Here is a 24,938-nt window from a genome sequence, read left to right as displayed (position 1 = left end):
CTGCTGGGGAAATTCTTCTTGTAATCGATCCTTTCTTCTGTTCTGTATTACTATAAGGCTGACTTCCCCCACACACAGAGGATCCAGCAGAAAGGAGAATATAAGCTCTTACTTTATATATATTTCTATTTCCTTTTGAATCGATTTCTGGCTTTGGCAATCCAAAATAAAATGGTGTGTGTGAAGCAACGCCACAGTGCAGCACAGCAGCTGCGCACGCCTCTCAGCTCACTGCCTCCCGCCCAGACTGGTCACATGACTGTGACGTCATCAAAGGTCCTGCGTGCCACTAGTCTCAGTCACCTGGAGTAGTGTGCCAGGACCCTGCAGGAGAGGACGCCGACCTTCCGTAGGTAGGTAGGTGCGTTCACATGCAATTGCAGTTTCTGCCACTGAAAACTCCATTCCTTCTGAATAGTGTTTTATCATGTGAGTGAATGTCTGCAACAAATCTGCCGGGTATGAATGTACCCTTATAGTAGTACACAATGCACATGTATGGTGTGCAGATTGTCCTGTCGTTGTTAACCTCTTAACAACTGCCAATATGCCTATTTTTGGCACTATTAGGCTGCGTTCACACGGGCGAGATTTCCGCGCGGGTGCAATGCAGTAGGTGAACGTATTGCACCTGCACTGAATCCTGACCCATTCATTTCAATGGGGCTGTGTACATGAGCGTTTTTTTTTTCATGCATCACTTCTGCAATGCTTTAAAATCGCAGCATGTTCTATATTCTGCGTTTTTCACGCAGCCCTGGCTCCATAGAAGTGGATGGGGCTGCGTGAAAAAAGCATTGCATCCGCAAGCAGGTGCGGATGCAATGCGTTTTTCACTGATGGTTGCTAGGAGATGTTGTTTGTAAACCTTCAGTTTTTTATCACGCGCGTGAAAAACGCATCAAAACGCATTGCACCCGCGCGGAAAAAACTGAACAACTAAACGCAATTGCATCCAAAACTGACTGAACTTGCTTGCAAAATGGTGCGAGTTTAACTGAACGCACCCTGAACGCATCCAGACCTAATCTGTCACGCTCGTGTGAACTCAGCCTTAGGCTTCGTTCACATTTCCGTTTTTCACTGATGAGTGCTGTCTGCATTTTCCACGGACAGCACACCTACCCATTGATTTAAATGTATCTGTTCACATTTCAGTATTTTTTTTTTTTACTGACCGTGGGTCCGTCATCACGGAGACATGCACGACCACTGATCCGTGATGCAGACCAATCATGCCCATTGTAGTCTCTGCGGAACGGAATTGCGGACCCATTCATTTCTATGGGGCAGCACAATGTGCTGCCCGGATCCGGAATTGCGGACCCGCACTTTCATGTCCCCAATTCTTTCCCCCCCCCCCCCCCCCCCCCAAAAAAAATAGAACATGTCCTATTCTTGTCCACAATTGCGGACAAGATTAGGCATTTTCTATTAAGTGCCGGCGAAGTGCCAGAAAATACGGAACGCACATCGCCGATGACTGTGTTTTGTGGATCCACAAAACACACACGGACGTGTGAATGGACCCTAATAGGAGATTCTTTGTGAATACATTTTCAGCTGAGCAACGTCAGTGAATTACAGATGGTAAAAACGGACACCCGAACCAACCACGGACCCTTCACGGATGAAACACTTTTTCTTTCACGGACGTGTCCCTGACAACGAAATGTGAACGAGGCCTTTAGTGCTTTACAGAGGGAGGGGTTTGTTGAATACCCTGCAATGGCAGAATTTACTGCGTTACTGCAGTACAGTGCTGTATTATATAAGATAAAGTCACATAATGTGAATTAAAAATGGTAAAGAAAAGGCCAATAAAGTTTGTACAAAAAATAAAAGCCTTTCCCCTACAAACTGCGTTATTATTCCCACCCAGTGAACTACTAAACAACATTATGCCAGGGATGCAGTGTTTTTTGTTTTTCCTGGCCCCCAAAATGGTAGAATTGTATTATAACAGCGATAACTCCTCTTGCAGAAAGTAAGGCTGCGTTCACACGGGCGAGATTTCCGCGCGGGTGCAATGCAGTAGGTGAACGCATTGCACCTGCACTGAATCCTGACCCATTCATTTCAATGGGGCTGTGCACATGAGCGTTTTTTTTCATGCATCACTTCTGCAATGCTTTAAAATCGCAGCATGCTCTATATTCTGCGTTTTTCACGCAGCCCTGGCTCCATAGAAGTGAATGGGGCTGCGTTAATAACGCATTGCATCTGCAAGCAAGTGCGGATGCAATGCGTTTTTCACTGATGGTTGCTAGGAGATGTTGTTTGTAAACCTTCAGTTTTTTATCACGCGCGTGAAAAACGCATCAAAACGCATTGCACCCGCGCGGAAAAAACTGAACAACTAAACGCAATTGCAGCCAAAACTGACTGAACTTGCTTGCAAAATGGTGCGAGTTTAAGGCTAGGTCTACACGACGACATTTGTCGCACCAATGTCGCGCGACAATTTTTATAATGGCAGTCTATGGTGTCGCACTGCAACATGCGACATGCTGCGACTGCGACGCGACAGTCGCAGAAAATCCATTCGAGATGGATTTTTCTGCGACTGTCGCGTCGCAGTCGCAACATGTCGCATGTTGCAGTGCGACACCATAGACTGCCATTATAAAAATTGTCGCGCGACATTGGTGCAACAAAATGTCGCGCGACAACTGTTGCGCCCTATCTGTCGCGCGACAAATGTCGTCGTGTAGACCTAGCCTAACTGAACGCACCCTGAACGCATCCGGACCAAATCTGTCACGCTCGTGTGAACTCAGCCTAAACCCTCACACAGCTCCGTAAATGTTATAAAAATATTATGGGTCTTGGAATGCAGCCAAGAAGTGTTTTTATTGTGCAAAAGTAGTTAAAGTGTCGCCGAGCTCTCAAAAAACCTTTGATGTGGCAGGTATTGATCGGTTGAGATCTGAGTGCACAAAATGGGTAAAACAAAAAAATAAAAAATAAAAATTTCAAATCGCCTCATTTCCGCGTTCTAGATATAAAAGTAAACAATCTATGCTTCAAAAATGAAATTAAAAAAACATAATTGACAGTACAGAGTATTAAAATAAAGGAGGTAATTTATCAAACAGAAATACCCCTAAAATAGGCATATTTCTGGCGCAGGAAAAACACCGGTCTTAATAAATGTGCTCTAAAGTATTTATCTCTTATGGTGAATTGACTATTGGGAAACAAAAAAACAATTATAATGGCCACACTTAGGGGTGGGCGATATATGCAATATGCACGATATGAATCTGTGCAACGATACAGATTTTGTCCATATCGCCGGACCGCGATATGACCACGGAGCGGTAGTGAATTGAAGAAGCTTCTCGCCACTCTATGGCTCCGGCTCCTGACTCCGCAGTCCGCACCGCGCTGTACTGGAGTGGCCAGGGCCCGACGTGCACACTGTGTGACGTCAGGTCCCGCCCAATGCATGCTGGGAAGAAGACGCGACACATGCGGACTGCCGAGCACCCTGCAGGAAAGGTAAGTATAGCAATTCTTCGGGGGGGGGGGGGGATCTATTTGCAAAGGATGGCCATGGGGCTGATCTGATGGCAGTGGCTCTGGGGGACGCAGATAATGGCAAATGCCATTGGGCTTGGGGCTGATGGCACTGGCTCTGGGTGACATGTATGATGATATTGGCAAATGCCATGGGGCTGATGGCACTGGCTCTGGGCCACAGGGGGACATGTATGATGATGATGGCAAATGCCATGGGGCTGATGGCACTACCGCTGAGGGACATGTCTGATGGCAGATTATGGGAAATGCCATGGGGCTTGAGGCTGATTGCACTGTCTCTGGTGGACATGTATGATGATAGCAAATGCCATGGGGCTGATGGCACTGGCTCTGGGCCAAGTTTTGTCATTTGTATTTTTTTGTATACATACAGAAGAAAATAATATATTGCATATCGCACATGCTTCAAATTATATCGCAATATAGATTTTAGGCCACATTGCCCACCCCTAAACTGACCTTTTTAGGTGCTATGCCTTCACAAAAAAATAAAAATAAGTCATGCATACCCCATAATGGTATCAATAAAAACTACAGACCACCCCACAAAAAGTAAGCCCTTTCACAAATTTAAGGGTGTCGGAATAAGGCGATGAAAAGAAATGTGTTGTGTGTTTTTTTTTTTTTTGTTGTTGTTTTTTTAACAGCTGTTTGACAGCGGGGGGCGGAAATGAACACAGAGGACGGAGCAGAATCAGAAACTCCATCTGCTGCAGTGGACGGAGTGTCTGCTTTGTTCTGGTGGGGTGGCTGCTGCAAACAGCTGATCAGTGGGATTGCTGTGTGTCATCAGTATTGGTGATCTGAATGGAGGGTGGCCACACTTGCACGGTGCACTCTCTTTCACTCTGGGGGACCTGTTCTAGAGATGGGTGCAGTGGAATCTACAAAATATTGATTATACCGCCACGCGGTGTTGAGTGTGTAGCAGTATAAAGTCGCACCCAAATTAGAGCAGAGATTATATGTCAACTGGGTATCTTAAAACATAGCTTTTACTAATTCATTTGAAATAGGTGTAGCACCACTAGGTGAGAAACAACAAAAATACAAACAACTCCACTATTTCTAAATCACAATCAAGTGAAAAAAGGGTGGATCTTACCATGTCTTGTGGGTTCCACACCCAGTGGAGGTAGTCCTTGTGGTTGGTTACAAAAGGACCAAGGAGACCACGGTGCTTGTGTCTGGTAGCATGGAATAAACTCCTAGTATACCCTGATAATAGGTTCCCTACCTATAGGAGGGCTAGTGGCTGTTCTTAACACCTGCCTAACAGACACAGAGCACCCGCCCCGACAGGGGCGACCCCATACGGAACCTTTCCCTCAGTATGGGCCTAATACTGCACTTTACCCTGTTTACAAAGCCCTACATGCCATGTTTCATTCTTGTTTGTCAGAAATTATCAAGGGACTTCACAGAATATTCAGGGATAATGGAATCGAAGGTAGTTTCACTCCGTATTCTCTATATGGATAGTAGGTAGATCGTATCCATGCTGAATTGAGGGAATTGTCCCATATCAGCCTGTGTCTCACCTCAAGTAGTGGTGATTTGGGTGAGCTCAAATTACCGCAGTGTAAGCACTTTCTGTAATGTGCCGGAACATGTTTGGTACGGGCTCCTGTAGGGGTGGGCGGTATAGGCGATATGCGATATAAATTTGTGCCACAATATGGATTTTGTGCATATCACCTATATCGCCGGACTGCGATATGACCACGGAGCGGCAGTTCCGATCGGAGTCCCAGCAGTGTAATGCTGGGGCTCCGATCGGTTACCATGGCAGCCAGGACGCTACTGAAGTCCTGGCTGTCATGGTATGTTAGTGAGCAGCATTATACTCACGTGCGCCGTGGTCGCCGGGTGCTCCTTCTCATAGGTCTGTGCGGCGCATTGCTAATGCTATAAGCATTAGCAATGCGCTGCACAGACAGAAGAAGGAGCGCCCGGCGGCCACGGCGCACGTGAGTATAATGCTGCTCACTAACATACCATGACAGCCAGGACTTCAGTAGCGTCCTGGCTGCCATGGTAACCGATCGGAGCCCCAGCATTACACTGCTGGGACTCCGATCGGAACTGCTGCTGCCACCAATGATGGGGGGGGGGGGAGCCTCTGCCACCAATGATGGTGGGGAGAGGGGACCCTGTGGCCACTGCGGCCACTGCCACGCCACCAATGATTAATACTGGGGATGGAGGGGGGGGTGGGTTTGAGTTACCAGAGGGGGCTGATAAGAGGGAGAGGCTGCCCCCATACAGTATATAACGTCTCCTTGTGGCTGCTCCCATACAGTATATAACGTCTCCTAACTCTCCTTGGAACCTCAAGTGTTTGTTTTTTTTTTTTTTTTTTTTTTTTTTTTTTTTTATTCATGTTGCCCATGACTTTGCCCACAGACATCTGATCTCCGAATCGGAGCACAGGAGCAAGCCAGCCACGGGAAAAGCCTCTCCAGAGTTCAGACACCCTCCTCACACATAGTTTGCCTGCCAGGAGTTTCTAAAGGTAGAGGAACCGACCGTAGTAAATAGTTTTAAAGCTTAGGAGAAATTCAGTAAAAAAAAGAGAATATAAAATAAGGCGGAGGGGGAAGGAAATGGGCATATAACAGTGTTTCCCAACCAGTGTGCCTTCAGCAGTTGCAAAACTACACCTCCCAGCATGCAAAGGCTGTCCAGGCATTCTGGGAGATGTAGTTTTGCAACTGCTGGAGGCACATTGGTTGTGAAACATGGTTATATGCCCATTTATTAACCCTTGTACAAAGGAAAAGTAAACATATGCAACTGTGCCGCTTAAAAAAAAAACCTTCCACTTATATTACATAAATAGTTGCCTCTTGTACTTAAACAATGTTATAGTTCTGTTTTTGGGCCTTTTGGTTGGTCAGTGGTCACAAAATACGTGTATGTGTGTGTATTTTATTGTTAAAATTGGTATCGGTAATTGGTATCGGTGAGTACTTAAATAAAAGGCTATCGGGACATCCCTAATTTTTAAGACTGATCAGGATCCTGATCAGTCTTACTAATGCCATCAGTTAGCATACATTTTGCCTAATCCGGCAGGCAGTTCCGGCGACGGAACTGCTTGCCGGATCTCTCTGCCGCAAGTGTGAAAGTACCCTTACCTGGTGGAACATTCCTATTGTTTGGTGCCTAAGATTATTACACATGACTCCCAATATCTAAGTATTTTTGTATTTGGATGCATTTATTGTTCTAAAATGTTACTATTTATTTCTAGACATAAATATATAAATGAGGGGGCACACGCAAAAGGAAAACACTATTGGATGATGCAAACTAAATTTAATGTTCTAAAAGCAAACCCCTAAAATACACATAAAACATACATCAAAAAAATCTGAATATGCAATATGCAGCAATAAAATGCAATAAATAGCAACAAACAGCACCAGTGTCCCACTTGTGGTTGTGAGTATAAGGATCACTGCCGTATAGCACACAATTGTACAATGTTCCAATTGGGAAGTATAGTGGAGACGTCTAAATTGATGGTAATCGATATCTCTCACTGTGAATACAGCACTGCAACCCCTTAAGCCCCTTTCACACGGGCGACTTTTCCGTGCGGGTGCGATCCGTGCGGCGAACGTATGGCACCCGCACTAAATCCTGACCCATTCATTTCTATGGGGCTGTGCACATGAGCGTTGTTTTGAACGCATCACTTGTACGTTCAGTGCAAATCGCAGCATGCTCTATAATGTCCGATTTTGACGTGACGCAGGCCCCATAGAAGTGAATGGGGTGCGTGCAAATCGGATGGCATCCGGATGGCAACGCGTTGCGTTCAGTTTTTTTTGACGGAAGTCACTTAGCAACACTCCTGGGCTATATAATACAGGAAGTAGGCGTTTTTTTTCTCTGTCTCGGTCTGCATGTGCTTTTTGGCAGCACATCAGAGATAAGTTTGCAGGATCTATTTCAAGCCCTCGCGGAGCCAATTATCTGCAGCATGCCCAAAAATCCGAGAGCCATGGATGTTGAGAAGCTGATTGTCCTGGTGCAGGATAGGCCCTGCCTCTGGGATCTCCGTTGTTCTGAATACCAGGACCGATATAAAAAGGACGCTGCCTGGGAGGAGGTTACCCAGGATCTATTTGCAGCCATATGGCAAACGACAAAAGGGCAAAGTCGCCGGAATTTAAGTAAGTAAAACAATGTATACATATCCTCCCTAGTATATAGGCCTTGTTATACCTTTGTTTACCTATCACTTTAGAAATTGATCCATGTTCCTTTATTGCCTTTCTATTACCAGTTGAAGAGGTCAAGAATCGTTGGCGGAGCTGCCGAGACCAATTCCGCAAGGAAATGCGAAAGCAGGGGCGGAGCGGGGCTGGTCTCCCCAAGAAAAGGCCGTACCTCTTCCGGGAGCAGCTAATGTTCCTCCGCGCTGTCATGGATCTGCGTCCGTAAGTCCATTCTACACAATAAGCTATACATACTGTGAATGTTTTGAATGGATCAATGTGAAATGTCCTATTTATCACTAGCAAACATTCGCATTGCTCCTTTCTTAACCTAAAGTCGGAGATTTAAATGATAAGTTGAGTAAAGATTGATGGTACGTAAATAATGTAGCAGGATGAACCCACATGCTCTATGGGACATAAGAAGTGTAATAAATGTATTTTCAAATTTTAGTTTCCTCGTTTTGGTTAAAGTTAACACGATAGTATACATGAGTAGAGACCTTGTATTTCTGAGTGTGTGGGTTATCCCTGCTACATCTATACTACCACAATTACCACATATGTCTATTTTAGGTTGGCAGGGGAGTTGCTAGTGTGTGAAAACATCTGAGGCACAAGGCCACTGTCCAACACCCCCGTGAATCAAAGTTCCACCCATGAAGCTATGTCGCTATACCCGGGGGGGAGGGGGGCATCACACTAGTTATTAACCCCTTTCAGCAGTCCCCCCTTCAGTGAATGGGGGAGTGCTGAAAGTGGTTTAAGAACTACTGCGAAGAGACTAGCCATCTGGGCGACTCCCAGATCAACCCCCAACCCCCCTTGTACTACTAGTTCCGCTACTTATCTGCTGCGTTGCCATGAGTTCAGTCACTTCTGTGCCATCGGTGCTCAATCGCAGCAGATAAGTAGCGGAACTAGTCCAAGGGGGGTGATCAGGGGGTTGGGCAGTTCCAATCAATGGAAAAATTCACTGGAATATTTCCTTAACATTCTATCAGCAATCCAGCATAACATTCAGGGCACTGGACCAAACATATGGGGCACAAGCCCCGAATGGTTAGCCAAAAAGAAACCTCGGTTTGTTGTGCCTGTTAGTACTATGTGACAAATGTAGATGGTGTAGCTCATGACAGGAATATGTTAATCGTTTTTTGGCGAATCGTCATGTTTATATATTTTCATCCTTTTGTAGAACGGAGGACAACCTAGAGGAGGATGAAGAAGAATCTGCACCCCAGTTGTCAAGTGCCTGTGACGAGGAGCCGACAGCTGGGCAGCAGGAGAGTCTTCCGGGACCAACACCAGGACCTTCCGAGCCTCCTGCAGCATCAGGAGCTGATTCCCCCCCCCTCCCTCTGGCTCTACCCATCAGGTCCAGACGACGGGCAAATCCCCCTGCCGAGTCCAACGTGAATGTCCAAGTTTTGGATTATTTATCTCGGGCTCGGCAGGAGGATCATCACGATATGTTTGCCCGTAGTCTGGCCCATTATATGCGGCAGCTACCTCCAGAACGATTGTTACGGACAAGAACTTCCGTAGAAATCGTTCTGGAGCTAGCGAATTCGCTTCCTGATCCCTCGATGATGCATGATGCCCTGGAAAACTTACGCCGCTATGGGCAACTAATTGTCCCCAAACACCCCACTGTTTCCCAGCCATTCCCGGACCAACCACAAATGCCCCCCCCAAGGGATCATTATGGGCCACCAATGGCGCCATATGTTCCCCAGATTCAGGGGGAGCCGAGCTATGGTCCTCCGGGACCCTCGCCCAGTCGAGCTGGGCCACCTTCCCAGGCCCAATATTCAAGGGCTCCTTCCCAGGGCCAATATTCCTGCCCCCCTTCCCAGGGCCAATATTCCGGCCCCCCTTCCCAGGGCCAATATTCCGGCCCCCCCTTCCCAGGGCCAATATTCCGGCCCCCCTTCACAGGGCCAATATTCCGGCCCCCCTTCACAGGGCCAATATTCCAGGGCTCCTTATGAGGGACAAGGTCCAAATCAGGCTGGACCCTCACAATATTCTGGCCCTCCTTATCAGGGATCTTGTTCGCCCTCAAGCCAATATGTTAATTTGTAGGTTTTTTGGCTGATAAATGTATTTATTTTCATATACCCCAGATTTTATTTTAATATTGTGTGAAATTAAACACATTTTTGTTTCCAAGCTGCTAATGTGTGTGATTTTATTTTATTGTGCATACACATACCACAATATATAGCTAGTACATTTGGACTAGACATTAGTAACCACATAGGACACAATAGAAAAGTTAATGTTGCACACAAACACTGAGGTTCAATAGTTTTTATTTTTAGGGCTTCTTACATCAAAATGTTGGTCATAATAAATGTAAATGAGTTTGTTTTATTATACATACATACCAAACATTTAAAAAAACAATTCCGCAGCACATCCAGGTAGTAGGAAAAATGACAAACTTTATTCACCAAGCATGCGACGTTTCAATACTCTCAATGGAATTTTCATCAAACCGAAAAAAAAACATTTGGACAAATGTGAGAAATTTGTCCCCGTTTTAGAGGTAATAGAGAAATGAGGTATTAGTACATATTTCACCTACCAGGTAGATTCGACTTTTTTTGGGCAAAATATGTAAGCTCGCAACCCACGTCAAGGGTCCTCATTATCTTGCGAGTCCCTAACTTCAAAAAAGCAAAACTGAACTAAACTCAAACCATCCTGGTTATGAAAATAGACTGCCAAACACAAAAGTCCATGAATTGACGACTATTGTGGAAATGGAAAAGAACCGATAGGGGACATAAAATAATCCGAAAAAAATTCACGCACTCTGAGTCCAGCAGATACAGATCGTCCAAGTAGTAAAGTGTCTCTTGATGATGGTGTACTGTACACTTGGGCATCTTCTTCTGGTGTGGCCTCATAGGTGCGTATGTAGTTATGCAGCACTACACATGCCTTGATGACCTGATTGACATTTTGTGGTGCCAGCTGTATTGACGACTGGAAAACACGCCATTTATTTGAAAAAATGCCGAATGTGCACTCCACAAACCTTCTGGCTCTACTTAACCGATAATTAAAATTGCGCCTCTTGGCATCCAAACCGCGTCGAGGATAAGGACGCATCAGGTGGCTAGAAAGGGCAAATCCCTCGTCCCCTACGACCACATAAGGCGCAGGTGGCCCAGTAGAGCCAGGAAGGTTTGCTGGCTGTGGTACGTCCAGTTGGTTGGACTGAAGCCAGCGACCCATTCTGGAAGCCCTGAAGATGCGAGCATCTGCAGAACTTCCATAGGACCCAATATCTACAATAATAAACCTGTAGTTTGTGTCAGCCAAGGCCAACAAAACTACAGAGAAAAACTGCTTATAATTATAGTATTGGGACCCTGAGTTGGGTGGCTTCTTAACCCGTATGTGCTTCCCGTCAAGGGCACCAATACAATTCGGAAATTGAGCCCTTTCCTGGAAGCCATGGGCTATATCAAGCCACTGCTGCCTGGTTGGTTGTGGCAGCACTGAAGCCTTCAGTGTCAACCAAATGGCGGCACATGTAGCCCGTACCACGCCAGCTATTGTGGAAGTGCCCATTCGAAAAACAAAATGCAAACACGAAAATGAATTACCAGTCGCCAGATATCTGCAAAGAAAAAAAAATGGAATTAGATACTTTCATAGCATATGTTGGTAAATCGACAACATTACTTGACATTATTTAATGGAAAAGTAGCTGGTAAATATAAATGAAACAAGCACATAATGGTATATTTAGTTAACCAATATTTTATATTCTGATCTCAAAGTAAATAAGGAATAGCATTTAAACCTTGATAAAGTTCTATACAATTAACATATACACACCCAGGTGAGGTGTCCTCGTCATTACAGGCTGCATTAGAATAATTAACCCCTGCGGAACTGGATTCTGGTGTGACTAATCTAACCACACACAGTTTCTCACTACAAATCAGGGAGTTTCAATACAGGTCTACTTCATTTACGCACTCAGGCAGATAATATTTAAACTTTAGAATACATAGGCCATTGAGGGGAAAAATATGTATTTGAAAATAGGGTGGCATTAAATAAGTATTTAGTATGAAAATATATATAGTCTTACCTTAAAGTAATAATAAGCCGTTCTTCAGGTGACACACTCCGCCGCATATTGGTGTCCTGAAAAGTTAAGGAAGGCCTCAACTCCTCCAACAGACGATCAAACGTAGACACCGACATGCGGCAATAATTGAAGAACTTTGGAGGGTGCGCACGGAGCTCTGCGTACAAGCCAACAAAGATACCTTTGCTGGCACGCTGCGCAAGTATAGGATGCACCCACATGCGCTTCCTCCGCGGCTCCTCCTCAAGCATTTCTGGCTGTTCGCCAAAACAGCGGGAGACCAGCCAGTGCAAAAAGACATGGTCAGTGGATGACAGGGTGAAAGTGGACATCCTGCAAAGGAAAATCCACTAACAAACACACACACCAATCAACACACAAACCACTCCACCAAAAAATGGAGCTGTCCAACAAAACAATGCATGATGGGGGTATTTATATGGTGTGTGCAGTTACAGGTGAATGTAGTGGATTGATCAGTTTTTTTTAACGCGCGTTGAAAAAAACGCATGCCATCCGGATCTCACACGCACGGGAAAAACGACGGAACGTATAATGAACTGACAGCACTCGCCTGAAAAATCGCAAGCTTTTAACTGAACGCACCCTGAACGCAGCCGGCTAAAAAACATGACGCCCGTGTGAAAGAGGCCTTAGGGTGATGTTAAAAAGCCCGCACCGTGCTGCAGCTACGGTGTTGCGGCTATAGACAATATTCCAACTGGAAAATGAGGTATAGGCGTCTCAATCTCTGAGTGTTAATGTCTTGTGTCCTTAGGTGCGTATAGCACTGCAACCACTTGGGGTGCTAATGGTGACTCAGATCGGATGTCAAAGTCCGGTATTAGAATTATACAGAGATGCGTATGCACCCTCCAAGTTACTTACTAGTTCTTGCCGCTGTAGCTTCTTAGTCTTATTGTTAGTCTTATCGTATTGTTCCACCCATCAATTAACTCTCCTGTGCTTGTTCTAATGCATGAGGTGGATTTGGTTGCTGTTTTTCTTCCATTGTTATAAAATAGCACAATTAAATGGCATTCACAATAATGATAAAATTATAAATAACTAATAAAAATATAAATATTGTTACCATATATCATAAAACATTATAAAACCATTCTATGGGTAATCTGCATGGTCAGGACTTAATTTTCAGGAAAACCGCATTGAAACCGCATCAGTATGAATTGTGTCTCGCATGCGGTTTTTGTATTTTTATATCCAGCAGGATCAAATAGTCCCTTTTAAGGTCAATGGACCCAAAACCGCATCAATCTATATTGTTATTCAGTGCGTCTTTATGCTCCTTTGTTCTTATTTCATCTGGGCACTCAATTCTTATGGGTAGTGTCTAGGGGAAGCTGTCTAGTGGGGACGGGAAACCACAGTGCCCATAACTGACCAAACTGTGGTGTCTCATCCCCACCAAACAGCCCCCCCAACATCTACAGGAATCCGAATACTTCCATCTCCGCATTAAGCCCCCCTTGGGATGATGGTATGGTTTTATAATGTTTTATGATATATGGTAACAATATTTATATTTTTATTAGTTATTTATAATTTTATCATTATTGTGAATGCCATTTAATTGTGCTATTTTATAACAATGGAAGAAAAACAGCAACCAAATCCACCCCATGCATTAGAACAAGCACAGGAGAGTTAATTGATGGGTGGAACAATACGATACTTAAGGAGTGAGAATCCACTCACTCGGTGGCCACTGAGGAAGGGGTGTAAGACCCTGAAACGCGTCTGGCATATCAGAGTGAGAGTGGATTCCGAATAACGAATAAAGAAGTTGAACAATAGCAAGATTTAAAAACTCCAGCGATTTACCTCCATTATCAAGTTACAGCCGCATAGTAGTGACGTCACATACAAGCGTCTACCCGGAAGTTCAGAGACCAGGTCACGTGGGACGCCACAGCCGGCCGTGTACGGCTACCTGGGAGATCAGCGCTGCAGTTCCGCAGCAAGAAGGGGTAAGACTAAGAAGCTACAGCGGCAAGAACTAGTAAGTAACTTGGAGGGTGCATACGCATCTCTGTATAATTCTAATACCGGACTTTGACATCCGATCTGAGTCACCATTAGCACCCCAAGTGGTTGCAGTGCTATACGCACCTAAGGACACAAGACATTAACACTCAGAGATTGAGACGCCTATACCTCATTTTCCAGTTGGAATATTGTCTATAGCCGCAACACCGTAGCTGCAGCACGGTGCGGGCTTTTTAACATCACCCTAAGGGGTTGCAGTGCTGTATTCACAGTGAGAGATATCGATTACCATCAATTTAGACGTCTCCACTATACTTCCCAATTGGAACATTGTACAATTGTGTGCTATACGGCAGTGATCCTTATACTCACAACCACAAGTGGGACACTGGTGCTGTTTGTTGCTATTTATTGCATTTTATTGCTGCATATTGCATATTCAGATTTTTTTGATGTATGTTTTATGTGTATTTTAGGGGTTTGCTTTTATAACATTAAATTTAGTTTGCATCATCCAATAGTGTTTTCCTTTTGCGTGTGCCCCCTCATTTATATATTTACGTTACTTCAATCTTTTTGGTCCTGAGGGTAGGACCTGAGGGTGAGCACCTATCCATACGAAGTAGCAGTGAGCCGCTGTATCTTATTTACTGTATTTATTTCTAGACATGGCACTTACAATACTGAAATGTGTGCCGAAAAATGCAACAGCCAGATGGTGTCTGTACAGACGTCTATATAATAGTAGCCATGGATTTAATGAAACTGAAGCAAAGAAGAAGCTGGCTCAGTGGTCAGGAGGGTCCATTAATCTCTGCAAAGGAGAAAATGGAATAGCAGAGCTGTGCATAAATCATCCATCCCGGAAGAATGCAATTTCAGGTAGAGTTGTCCACATGTAACATGCATTAACTATTCTATCTATCTAGCTCAGGGCTGGCCAACCTGTGGCTCTCCAGCTGTTGTAAAACTACAATTCCCACCATGCCCTGCTGTAGGCTGATAACTATAGGCAGTCTGGGCATGCTGGGAGTTGAAGTTTTGCAACAGCTGGAGAGCCGCAGGTTGGCCATCCCTGATCTAGCTCATCTGTCGACCGACCCTGTCTCGTCTGTCGACCGACCCTGTCTCGTCTGTCGACCGACCCTGTCTCGTCTGTCGACCGACCCTGTCTCGTCTGTCGACCGACCCTGTCTCGTCTGTCGACCGACCCTGTCTCGTCTGTCGACCGACCCTGTCTCGTCTGTCGACCGACCCTGTCTCGTCTGTCGACCGACCCTGTCTCGTCTGTCGACCGACCCCATCTATACTTTCTATCATGGCTATATCTCTTACCTATCTAGCTGGCAAATAGAAAATTGGCACAACCGGGTTTTGCTTCCTTGATCATTTGGTGGCTGGATGCATACGTCATTGCCTAGTCTAGTGCATCGGTTCCAGCTCTCCCAGCAGAAGCTGTTAAAGTGCACAACCATATAACGACAGCTTTGTGGGCCCCTCCTGCCCTAGAAAACTAGCATTTTAGCATGTATTCCATGCCAAAGTCCATGTGGAATATGCTAAAAATTTGCATCCTATTGTCATCAGTGGGAAATCCAATTGCCAGAAAGCCACGTCACTTGCAGCAGATTCTGCATGGAATCCAGGGCAGATGGCAGCACAGGGATCAGCCCCATTCACTTGGACTAAATTGTGGATCCGTGGCATGTATAACTTTAAATTTGTGGCAGAAATGAGCCTCTGCTTACTACTGCAGATTCCACGGCAAATAGATGTGAAAGTTTTCTGACCTGTATTTAAATTTTCTAAACGGAAATACGGAAACGGAAGGCATACAGAGTACCTTTTTTTTTTTTCACACTGTGGGGGAGATTTATCAAAACTGGTGTAAAGAAAAACTGGCTGCCCATAGCAACCAATCAGATTGATGTTTTCCAAAGGAGTTCTGAAAAATGAAAGGTGGAATCTGATTGGTTGCTATGGGCAACTAAGCCAGTTCTAGTTTACATCAGTTTTGATAAACCTCCCCCTATATTTTCAGGGCTGACAGATGGTTATGAAAGATGTAACAGACTTTGAATTTGTATCCCAGGATCTATGATGCTAGAGTTGGAAGAACGGGTTAGTGATCTGGAAAACTGGAAAGAAGGGAAAGGCCTCATTGTTTATGGTGCCGAGCATACTTTCTGTTCTGGTGGAGACTTGCATTCTGTTAAAGCTCTCTCCAGTCCTGAGGTAATCTGGATTGTCATCTTCATTGCTAGTCTTTTTATTTAACATCTTAAGGATCCAGGACGAGAATGCTAGTCCTAAATGGCCGGTACTTTGCGCCCCAGGACGAGCATTCTCGTCCTGCGGTCCTTCATGTGCGGTCCAGCAATCAGCAGCACAGATCCAGCTGTTACTGACAGCCAGATCCCTGCTGCATCCTCCAGAATTGGTGATAACGCTGATGCCGGTGGAACCCTCATGTGCCACAGTCAGTGCTGATGGTGGCATATGGGAGGTTTGCACTCCTTCCCCTTAACCATCGGGTCCGGTGGCGGAGACCCGATTGTTGCCATGGCAGCCCCAAGCCATTCCAAGGCCTTGGGGTCTTGGAATGGCTTGTATTGTGCTGCATTGAAACAGGGATCAGACCCTGTAATGTTGAAGTCCCATAGTGGGACAGAAATAAAAAATAATAAAAGTGAAAAAAAAGTTTTTAACAATAAAAAAAATCCCCTTTCCCTTAAAAAGAGACATATAAAATCGTAAAAAATTTTTAGTAACAACCTACTCTGTAAAAATATCACATGATCCACCTTGTCTGGTCAACACCGTAAAAAAACAAACAAAAAAAAACGGTGCTAATAAAAGCCATTTTTTGTCATCGTACATCACAAAAAGTGTAATACCAAGCAATCAAAAAGTCAAACACACCCAAAAATCTAAATAATCAAACCATCTCATCCTGAAGAAATGAGCCCCTGCCTAAGACAATTGCCCAAAAAATAAAAAAAAACTATAAAAAAAAACTATAGCTCTCAGAATATGGAGACACTAAAACATGATTTTTTAAAATTATTTTTTGTTTATTTGTGTAAAACTTAAATAAAAAGTACACATATTAGGTATCTCTGCGTCCGTAAGAAACTGCTGTATAAAAATATCACATGACCTAACCTCTCAGGTGACCATAATAAAAAAAAAAAAAGCCATTTTTTGTCACCTTACATCACAAAAAGTGTAACGCCAATGATCAAAACATGAAGTACACATATGGGAAATGGAAACTAAGGTATCACTATATGTTTTAAAAGCATAGAAATAGAAATTTTGAAAAATGCGAATGTTTCAATTTTTTTTTTCTAAATGTGGTATTTTTTTATAAATAAAATGATTTTTTTTTTTACTCAATTTTACCACTGTCATGAAGTACAATATGTGACGAGAAAACAGTCTCAGAATGGCTTGGATAAGTAAAAGCGTTTTAAAGTTATCACCACATAAAGTGACACATGTATGATTTGCAAAAAAATGGCCAGGTCCTTAAGGTGAAAAATGACAAGGTCCTTAAGGGGTTAATAATATTTAATAATAAATATTTAATGTAATATTTTTCTAACAGTACACGGATGTTTGTCTTTTTGTTATATCCACAGGATGGTCTTATGATGTGCATGTTTATGCAGAACACATTGACAAGGCTTCAGAGGTAGTTTCCTCCCATTACCAGTGTGATAGCAGTAGAATGGTTGTAAAAGTCCACCTTTGTGCATGTCTATAATGATCAGGCATATACAGGCCTTGCGTTTTGCTTTACCTGTCATGAGACAGGCATACATTGAATAAGAGTCCTTTAAAGGGCTAACTCGGTGGGTGCTAAGAATGCCCACTATACAGGACCGAGAGATGGAAGGCTGGTTGGTGCATTGTAGGGAGCTCTATGGCTCCCAACCAGTCAGCATCACTGGGAGTGATCTCATGGATACTGGTTCCCTTTACAGTAATCTGAAGATAAGTGCCAATGCCAATTTGCTAGAAAGCAAAGTGTAAGCATTTATAAACTGCGTGGATTATCTGATATCCAGTTACAGTTGTGAAATTATTGTCCTCTCCTCCCAAAATGACCAGTCCCACACACACAACACAGCCATCAGCAGATACCATTTCTCTGGGCATCAGCCTGATTTCATAATGTTATTCCTAGGATGCAAATCACAACTGTCCAATACAGACACTGAGTTAGCAGGCCTTGCTGGGAATTGTGAGCTGAGTAGCTTCATTAATGCGGTAGATTTTAGACTGTAGACTAATTTAGTATTGTAGGTTTTTCATTGTAACTGAGACTTTTCTAAATCAGTCACATAATGCGGGAAAAAAAAAACTTTTTGACTATGTACCGTAGATATTTTCTTGCTTGAGTATCATAACAATGTCACCTATTTGCTGTATAGTTACATCACTTATGTTCACACAGATCAGATTTGCTGCGTTTAAGTCCACATCATAAATCTACATACTTACCCTTGTGGATTGTAACCTTTTGTAATGGCAAGAGCTTTTTCTGCGAAATCTTTTTGGTAGCAGAATTGAACATGCTGCAGATTTCTATATCCACAGAAAGTGTGGATTTTGTTGCGAAAATGCTGCTGATATGACGCAGATTTCATTCTTTGAATTGCATGAAAATCTGCTCCATGTCAGTTTCCGCTCGTAATTTTATTTTTACGCAGCTTGTGGATAAAATTAAAGGGCTTGTGCTATCTCGTCGTTTCCATGGGGAGATCGGACAAAGTATTGGCCCTAGACCCTACGGAAACAGCTGGAGTTACGGAAGCCGTGCAGCTTGTTCTGCTTCACTGTTGAACATCTCCCATTCACCCACCTCTTTAAAGGGGTTATCCGGGTTTTTACTATTTATTACATATCCTCAGGATAGGTCATCCATATCAGATTGGCGGGGGTCCTACACCTGTATGAGAAGACAGTGCGCACATGCTGTCTCCAGTCTCTCTTCCTGCTCACTGCTGCTTTGCCATAGATATAGCAGCAGGAAAGGAGACAGCACGTGCACACCGCACACGCCGTCTCCTGATACAGCTGATAGGCGGGGGTCCTACACCTGTATGAGAAGACAGTGCGCACGTGCTGTCTCCAGTCTCTCTTCCTGCTCACTGCTGCTTTGCCATAGATATAGCAGCAGGAAAGGAGACAGCACGTGCACACCGCACACGCCGTCTCCTGATACAGCTGATAGGCGGGGGTCCTACACCTGTATGAGAAGACAGTGCGCACGTGCTGTCTCCAGTCTCTCTTCCTGCTCACTGCTGCTTTGCCATAGATATAGCAGCAGGAAAGGAGACAGCACGTACACAATACATCCTTATAGATGCAACAGCCTCACCAATGGCCCTGGATCCAATGGCCAGAATATATGGATAAATGCAGACGGTGTCAGCAGCATCTCTCATCATCGTCTTTTATTGGGACTTCAAAGCAACAATACACATAGCAGCAACGTTTCGGCTGCTATACAGCCTTTGTCAAGCCTATTCACATTGCATTACATCCATCTATTTATGGTAAAAACAAGTGCGCCACCCCCATCCAGATTATCCAATTGTAAGCAATGGCAAAATCTGACCAATAAATGTGCACCTTTTTCAAGCCCCTCTTTAGCCTAATATACCTCCATGCCTCATCTGAGTGTCAGCCAATCACACCACAAAACCATACACTCACTACCTGACGTAAGACATCGCTGTATATCGTATGTGGATCATCGCGTCCAATAAGGCGTTCAGCGTCCCTCTCTGTTGTGTGCGCATGCCCGCACAGCTGTCCAATCAACCACGTCATCGTCTGTTACCTACGTGGTGTCAGTGGGTCGGCCTCTCAGCATCATACCGCTCTGTCCTCTGCTGTTGACGTCATCAACCATCTGGCCTCACAGAGGGCTGCCCACAGTTGCCACGACGCCATCAGCGGCATCTAGATTACTACAACTGCCCCATACACATAAACTTCGAACAGCAACCTATATATAACCGTCCACACTCAATAGTATAGATTGTAGGACAGTAGGCAGACTACCCAAGCAAATGTTCCATATCATCCAGAAATGTCTAACCCATAAGTATGATCAGGGAGCCCTATATGTGTCCCAATATCAAGAGGCACTATATATATCAAATTCTCAAGAGGCAATGTCTACATTAATTTGTGCATAGATTACCTATGTCTTAATTCTGTACCACCAAAAGAACTTGCGGGCATAATCATCTTCTCCATCGCCCCAGCAGGAAAGAATTACCATATACCCCCCCTCAGATGATCATGGATGGGGAAAAGGCCACTGTATGTAAAACCAGTCATAGAGTTGTACACCCACACAGACCATACATAACAACCTCTCAATCAATTGTGGAAACATTGAACTCATGACTTCAGAGTATGTATCCATTTAAGTTCTTTTTTCCTCAGAATCTTATTCGTATCACCTCCCCTGGTTGGCACACTTGTTTTTACCATAAATAGATGGATGTAATGCAATGTGAATAGGCTTGACAAAGGCTGTATAGCAGCCGAAATGTTGCTGCTATGTGTATTGTTGCTTTGAAGTCCCAATAAAAGACGATGATGTGAGATGCTGCTGACACCGTCTGCATTTTTCCTATCCTGAGGATAGGTCATCAATAGTAAAAACCCGGACAACCCCTCTAAGTAAAATCTCTTTCACTTTCTGGACCTATAAAACACTGTGGATTTGCAGCAAACTGCAACTGAAAATTCACAGTGTATCCGCAATGTGTCAATATACCAAAGGATAGTTTTAAACACTGTGTTTGGGGAAAAAAGATGCATTTTTTTTATACAGTTTTTTTGAGCAAAAGTAATAAATTTGATCCAGCAGGAAGGAAAAGTCCTTCCTTCCTTTATATTTGCCTTGCCTTTTAAATCACTTTCTTAAGTGTGAAGCAACCCTAGGCCCTAGTTTTTCCTGTCAATAAGTTTTTCAAAATACCATTTGCTTGGATTGCTTTGTGGTTTGCTGTAGACTTTCATGCAGAATTTACATGACAAATCCACCCTGTGTGAACTTTTAGTTTAAAATGTTGATCTATTGTGAGTATTCAACTTGATATACTGTATAGAACGAAATGTACATATTTCATTAAAGGGAAAGGCTCACAATGCTTTAAAAAAAAATAATAATAATAATAATACTTGCCTCACCAATCCCATTGCTCCCATTCCAGTGCTTCCCAGGTCCCTCTTGGGTGTCTGTACTTTTTGGTCCCTCTGAAGATGAACATGTGACTGCTCTGGCAGGTCACCTCTGGAGCCAGTGATTGGCTGAGGGTTTACATTTCTGTGTCAATAGGGGCCAGAGAGTATAGGGGCTGGTGCTGGACCCATGGAGGGATGGGATGGGAGAGGCAGGGAATTGATGAATACCCCTATTTTTATGATATATATATATAATATATATATTAGTATTTTGAGCCTTTTTATTTTAATATACTGGCCGGACAACTCCTGTAACATGGGAAATAATGGCCACATTATGGGTATAGTTTTATATCCCTACTTGTGAATTACATATGCTTAGTTGTAAGAGGGTATATGTATTTATAGGAATATTTTATTTAAGGTTACCCCTCATCAGTGTAGCCCTGGTACAAGGAAAAGCACTCGGGGGAGGATCTGAGCTATGCACGGCGTGTGACTTCAGGTATGTTACCTTCAAGATGGTTTTGACTCCATAAGTTTTTCAATAATGGCTAAGGTTCCCTATATACACACATTTGCGCTGGGGCTTTTTGGGGGCAATAAAAACGCCAGAATAATTGCATGTGTTTTTCTATTGCTTATCTGCATTTGTGGCATATTTCCAGACTTTTTTTTTTGCAAACAATGTGTATTGTCCACTAGTGTGTTTTTTTTTTTTTTTTTTTTTTATATGGCATTTTCCCCTATAGAAATAGGAGTCAGGGCTAGGATCTGGGTTGCAATAGGAGGGGACCTTATCCCGGCATCCTGGCCTAGTTTCTATTCCTGTTTCCCACGATGTTCGGTGGGGAGTTTCCGCCACTCCCCACCGTGACATATACATACATAGCCAGAGGTGTCTGCAGCCGCTGTATGGTATGTAGGAATCAGCCGGCATTAAAATAATTGTGCATTCATGCACATGAGCCCAGAATTGATTTTCTCTGCTGCCTTCAATGTCATTACATGAGCTAGTTGGTCAGTATTTGATCATTTTACAAGGATAGGGCCAGTTTAACTTCTAGTGTACGCTATGACATCACTATTATTTTTTTATATGCTCTTCCTTCTCACAGGGAAGTGTTCTAATTTCCTGATAAACATACAGGCCCTGATTAATCATGCCTTCATGCCAGAATTATTTTCCTTCAAAAAGTCGCAAAATGGGGCTTTTGTTACTTTTTAGAATGATTTGCACAAAAATTGAGCGACTTCTTGCGTTTTTACATCACTCATTCTAATTTTGAAATATGGATGGGGAAAGTTGGTGTGGTTAACGATGTTAATGAGTTTCACCCCAGATTTCAGTGAGACTTTAAAAAAAAGTTGCCATCTCATTCCAATAGAAGGGTGAAGTAAGAAAACTAGAGTAGCTTTTCTAGACAAAAGTGCTTAAGGCCTCATGCACACGGCCGTTGGGCAGCCGTGGCCGTATTGCCATAAATGTGGCATAAAGTACTCCAGCGCAGACTCAAGCAAAACTGACCTCAAATATTCCCCTTACAGTTTGGGTGGTTTTGACTCTTCAAAGGGGTTGTCCAAGTGTTTAGTACTGAGGACCTATCCTCAGGATCCTCAGTGGGGGTCTGACTGCCGGTACCCCTGCTAAGCAGCTGTCTGAAGAGACCAGGGTACCTCTTGAGCACCACAGCCTCTTCCTAGACACGTGACATGATGCTCATCCCTAACTAGAGGTGAACTGGAATTCCAAACACAGCTGCAATCCAATAAACTACTCTGTGCTTGTTAAGCTGCAAGGAGGCAGGAGCACGCACAGGAGTGCTGAAACCTCTTCAAACAGCTGATTGGCAGTGGGTGCCAGATGTCAGACCCCAACCGATCACATACTGATGACCTAGCTGCTTTAAGTCTAAGGCCCCTTTCACATGGGCGTTGCGGGAAAATGTGCGGGTGCGTTACGGGAACACCCGCGATTTTTCTGCACGAGTGCAAAACATTGTATTGTAATTTGCACTTGCGTGAAAAAAATCGCGCATGTTTGGTACCCAAACCCGAACTTCTTTACAGAAGTTCGGGTTTGGGATCAGTGCTCTGTAGATTGCTATTATTTTCCCTTATAACATGGTTATAAGGGAAAATAATAGCATTCTGAATACAGAATGCATAGTAAAACAGCGCTGGAGGGGTTAAAAATAAAAAATAAAATTTAGCTCACCTTAGTCCACTTGATCGCGAAGCCCGGCATCTCCTTCTGTCTCCTTTTGTTGAATAGGACCTGTGGTGAGCATTAAATACAGGTAAAGGACCTTTGATGTCACTCCGGTCATCACATGGTACGTCACATGTTCTTTTACCATGGTGAATCACCATGGTAAAAGATCATGTGAAGTACCATGTGATGACCGGAGTGATGTCATCAAAGGTCCTCCCAGCAACTGAAAGTTAGCATCTCCATACACTGAGTTAGTTTCGGTGGATGCTGCTCCTGCTAACAGATAATCAGTGGCCATCCCATCTCCATGTGGGGGGAGGGGGGGGGATACATTGTGAATTTTCTGTCTTGGAATTGTGGACTAAACCCACTAGAGCAACATCAAAAGTTGTGTGGAATTAACCTGTGGTGCAGATTTTAAATCCGCAGCATGTCAATTTATGCTGCGGATTTCCCCCGATGCAATACGTTGGATAAACTTTGTGGAAAACTGCAGTAAAAATTCCACTGCAGAAATCCCTAATTTGTTGCAGATATATACCGTAGTATGTGACTCTCCCATTCATCTGAATAAGGGCTTATGCCGGCCGTGCCCGTATTGCACCCTGCAAATAGCGGGTCTGCAATATACGGGCCCTGGCTGTTTTTGCACACCATCACAGATGAAGACTCATTCACTTGAATGGGTCTGCAATCCAGAAGGTGCGGAGTGCTTCTGTGGGGTTTCTCTCCGTGCCTCCACAAAAAAAGTACCACGTGTTCTATTTTTTTGCAGTGCGGACGGATCACGGACCCATTCAAGTTGAATGGGTCTGGATCCGTCGTGGCAGCCCCATGGATGTTGTATGTGCATTGGGGACCACAAATTGCGGTATTTTTATATAGCGCCGGTCATGTGCAGTTCTCAGAATGCACAGGGCCGGTATCTGTGTTTTGCAGACCCACAATTTGCACCCTAAGACTTACAGAGATCCATGTCATTTCTGCTAAAATAAACCCATTGAAATTAATGTAACAGAACAAATGTACCATGTGTGAATATTACATATTTTTTTCTTTATTTCCATTCTGCAGGTTGATGACTGAAGAAAGTGAAATAAGATTTGTCCACAAGCATATGGCAATAGTTCCAGGCTGGGGTGGAGCATCAAGATTAATTCAGCTCGTTGGAAGTAGACAAGCTCTTAAATTATTGAGCAGTGCTCTTGCAATTCACCCTGAATATGCTTTACGCATAGGACTGACTGATGACATTTTATCTTCAGCTGCAGACAGAGCATTGGAAGAAGCCAAGACGTGGTTAACGCCATATACTAAAGGGCCAGCCGATACAACTAGGGCAATAAAAAAAATAGTTGCCTTTGGGAGAGAACACTTGTTCGAAGACACACTGAGGAAGGAAAAAGACATATTTGGAACAGTATGGGGTAGTCCTGCCCATTTACAGGCCTTGTCAAAAGCAATGAAGCCAAATTAGTTCTGCATAAGGTGTTATTAAACACTGTACATATTTTAATAATGTCTCCTTGAAGGGGATCTCCAAGTTATGCCAAAATGTGGCCAAAGGCCGAGACTGTGATGATGTATAAAAATACACATAAACAAA

At 43.8% G+C, this 24,938-nt stretch overlaps 2 protein-coding genes across 4 annotated transcripts; both read left to right on the top strand.

Moving 5' to 3' along the window:
- Positions 1–271: 271 nt before the first annotated feature.
- Positions 272–24,938, top strand: ECHDC1 (ethylmalonyl-CoA decarboxylase 1). 3 transcript variants are annotated; one of them, XM_044290214.1, is made up of 6 exons: positions 272–353; positions 14,569–14,784; positions 15,995–16,137; positions 17,547–17,599; positions 21,542–21,622; positions 24,407–24,938. In XM_044290214.1, the coding sequence occupies exons 2-6, from the start codon at positions 14,571–14,573 to the stop codon at positions 24,807–24,809; spliced, it is 894 nt and encodes a 297-aa protein (XP_044146149.1). In that variant the 5' UTR covers positions 272–353; positions 14,569–14,570; the 3' UTR covers positions 24,810–24,938. The 3 variants fall into 3 exon arrangements, with proteins under 3 accessions (XP_044146149.1, XP_044146148.1, XP_044146150.1); XM_044290213.1 differs by having other exon boundaries at positions 281–357; XM_044290215.1 differs by having other exon boundaries at positions 311–361.
- LOC122935395 (bromodomain-containing protein 4-like) lies at positions 7,551–12,806 on the top strand. The gene is made up of 5 exons (XM_044291168.1): positions 7,551–7,730; positions 7,844–7,997; positions 8,974–9,620; positions 12,671–12,733; positions 12,799–12,806. The coding sequence occupies exons 1-5, from the start codon at positions 7,559–7,561 to the stop codon at positions 12,804–12,806; spliced, it is 1,044 nt and encodes a 347-aa protein (XP_044147103.1). The 5' UTR covers positions 7,551–7,558.

Source organism: Bufo gargarizans, chromosome 4 (genome assembly GCF_014858855.1).
Source record: "Bufo gargarizans isolate SCDJY-AF-19 chromosome 4, ASM1485885v1, whole genome shotgun sequence".
Taxonomy (NCBI): domain Eukaryota; kingdom Metazoa; phylum Chordata; class Amphibia; order Anura; family Bufonidae; genus Bufo; species Bufo gargarizans.
This window is presented reverse-complemented; position numbering and strand designations above follow the sequence as displayed.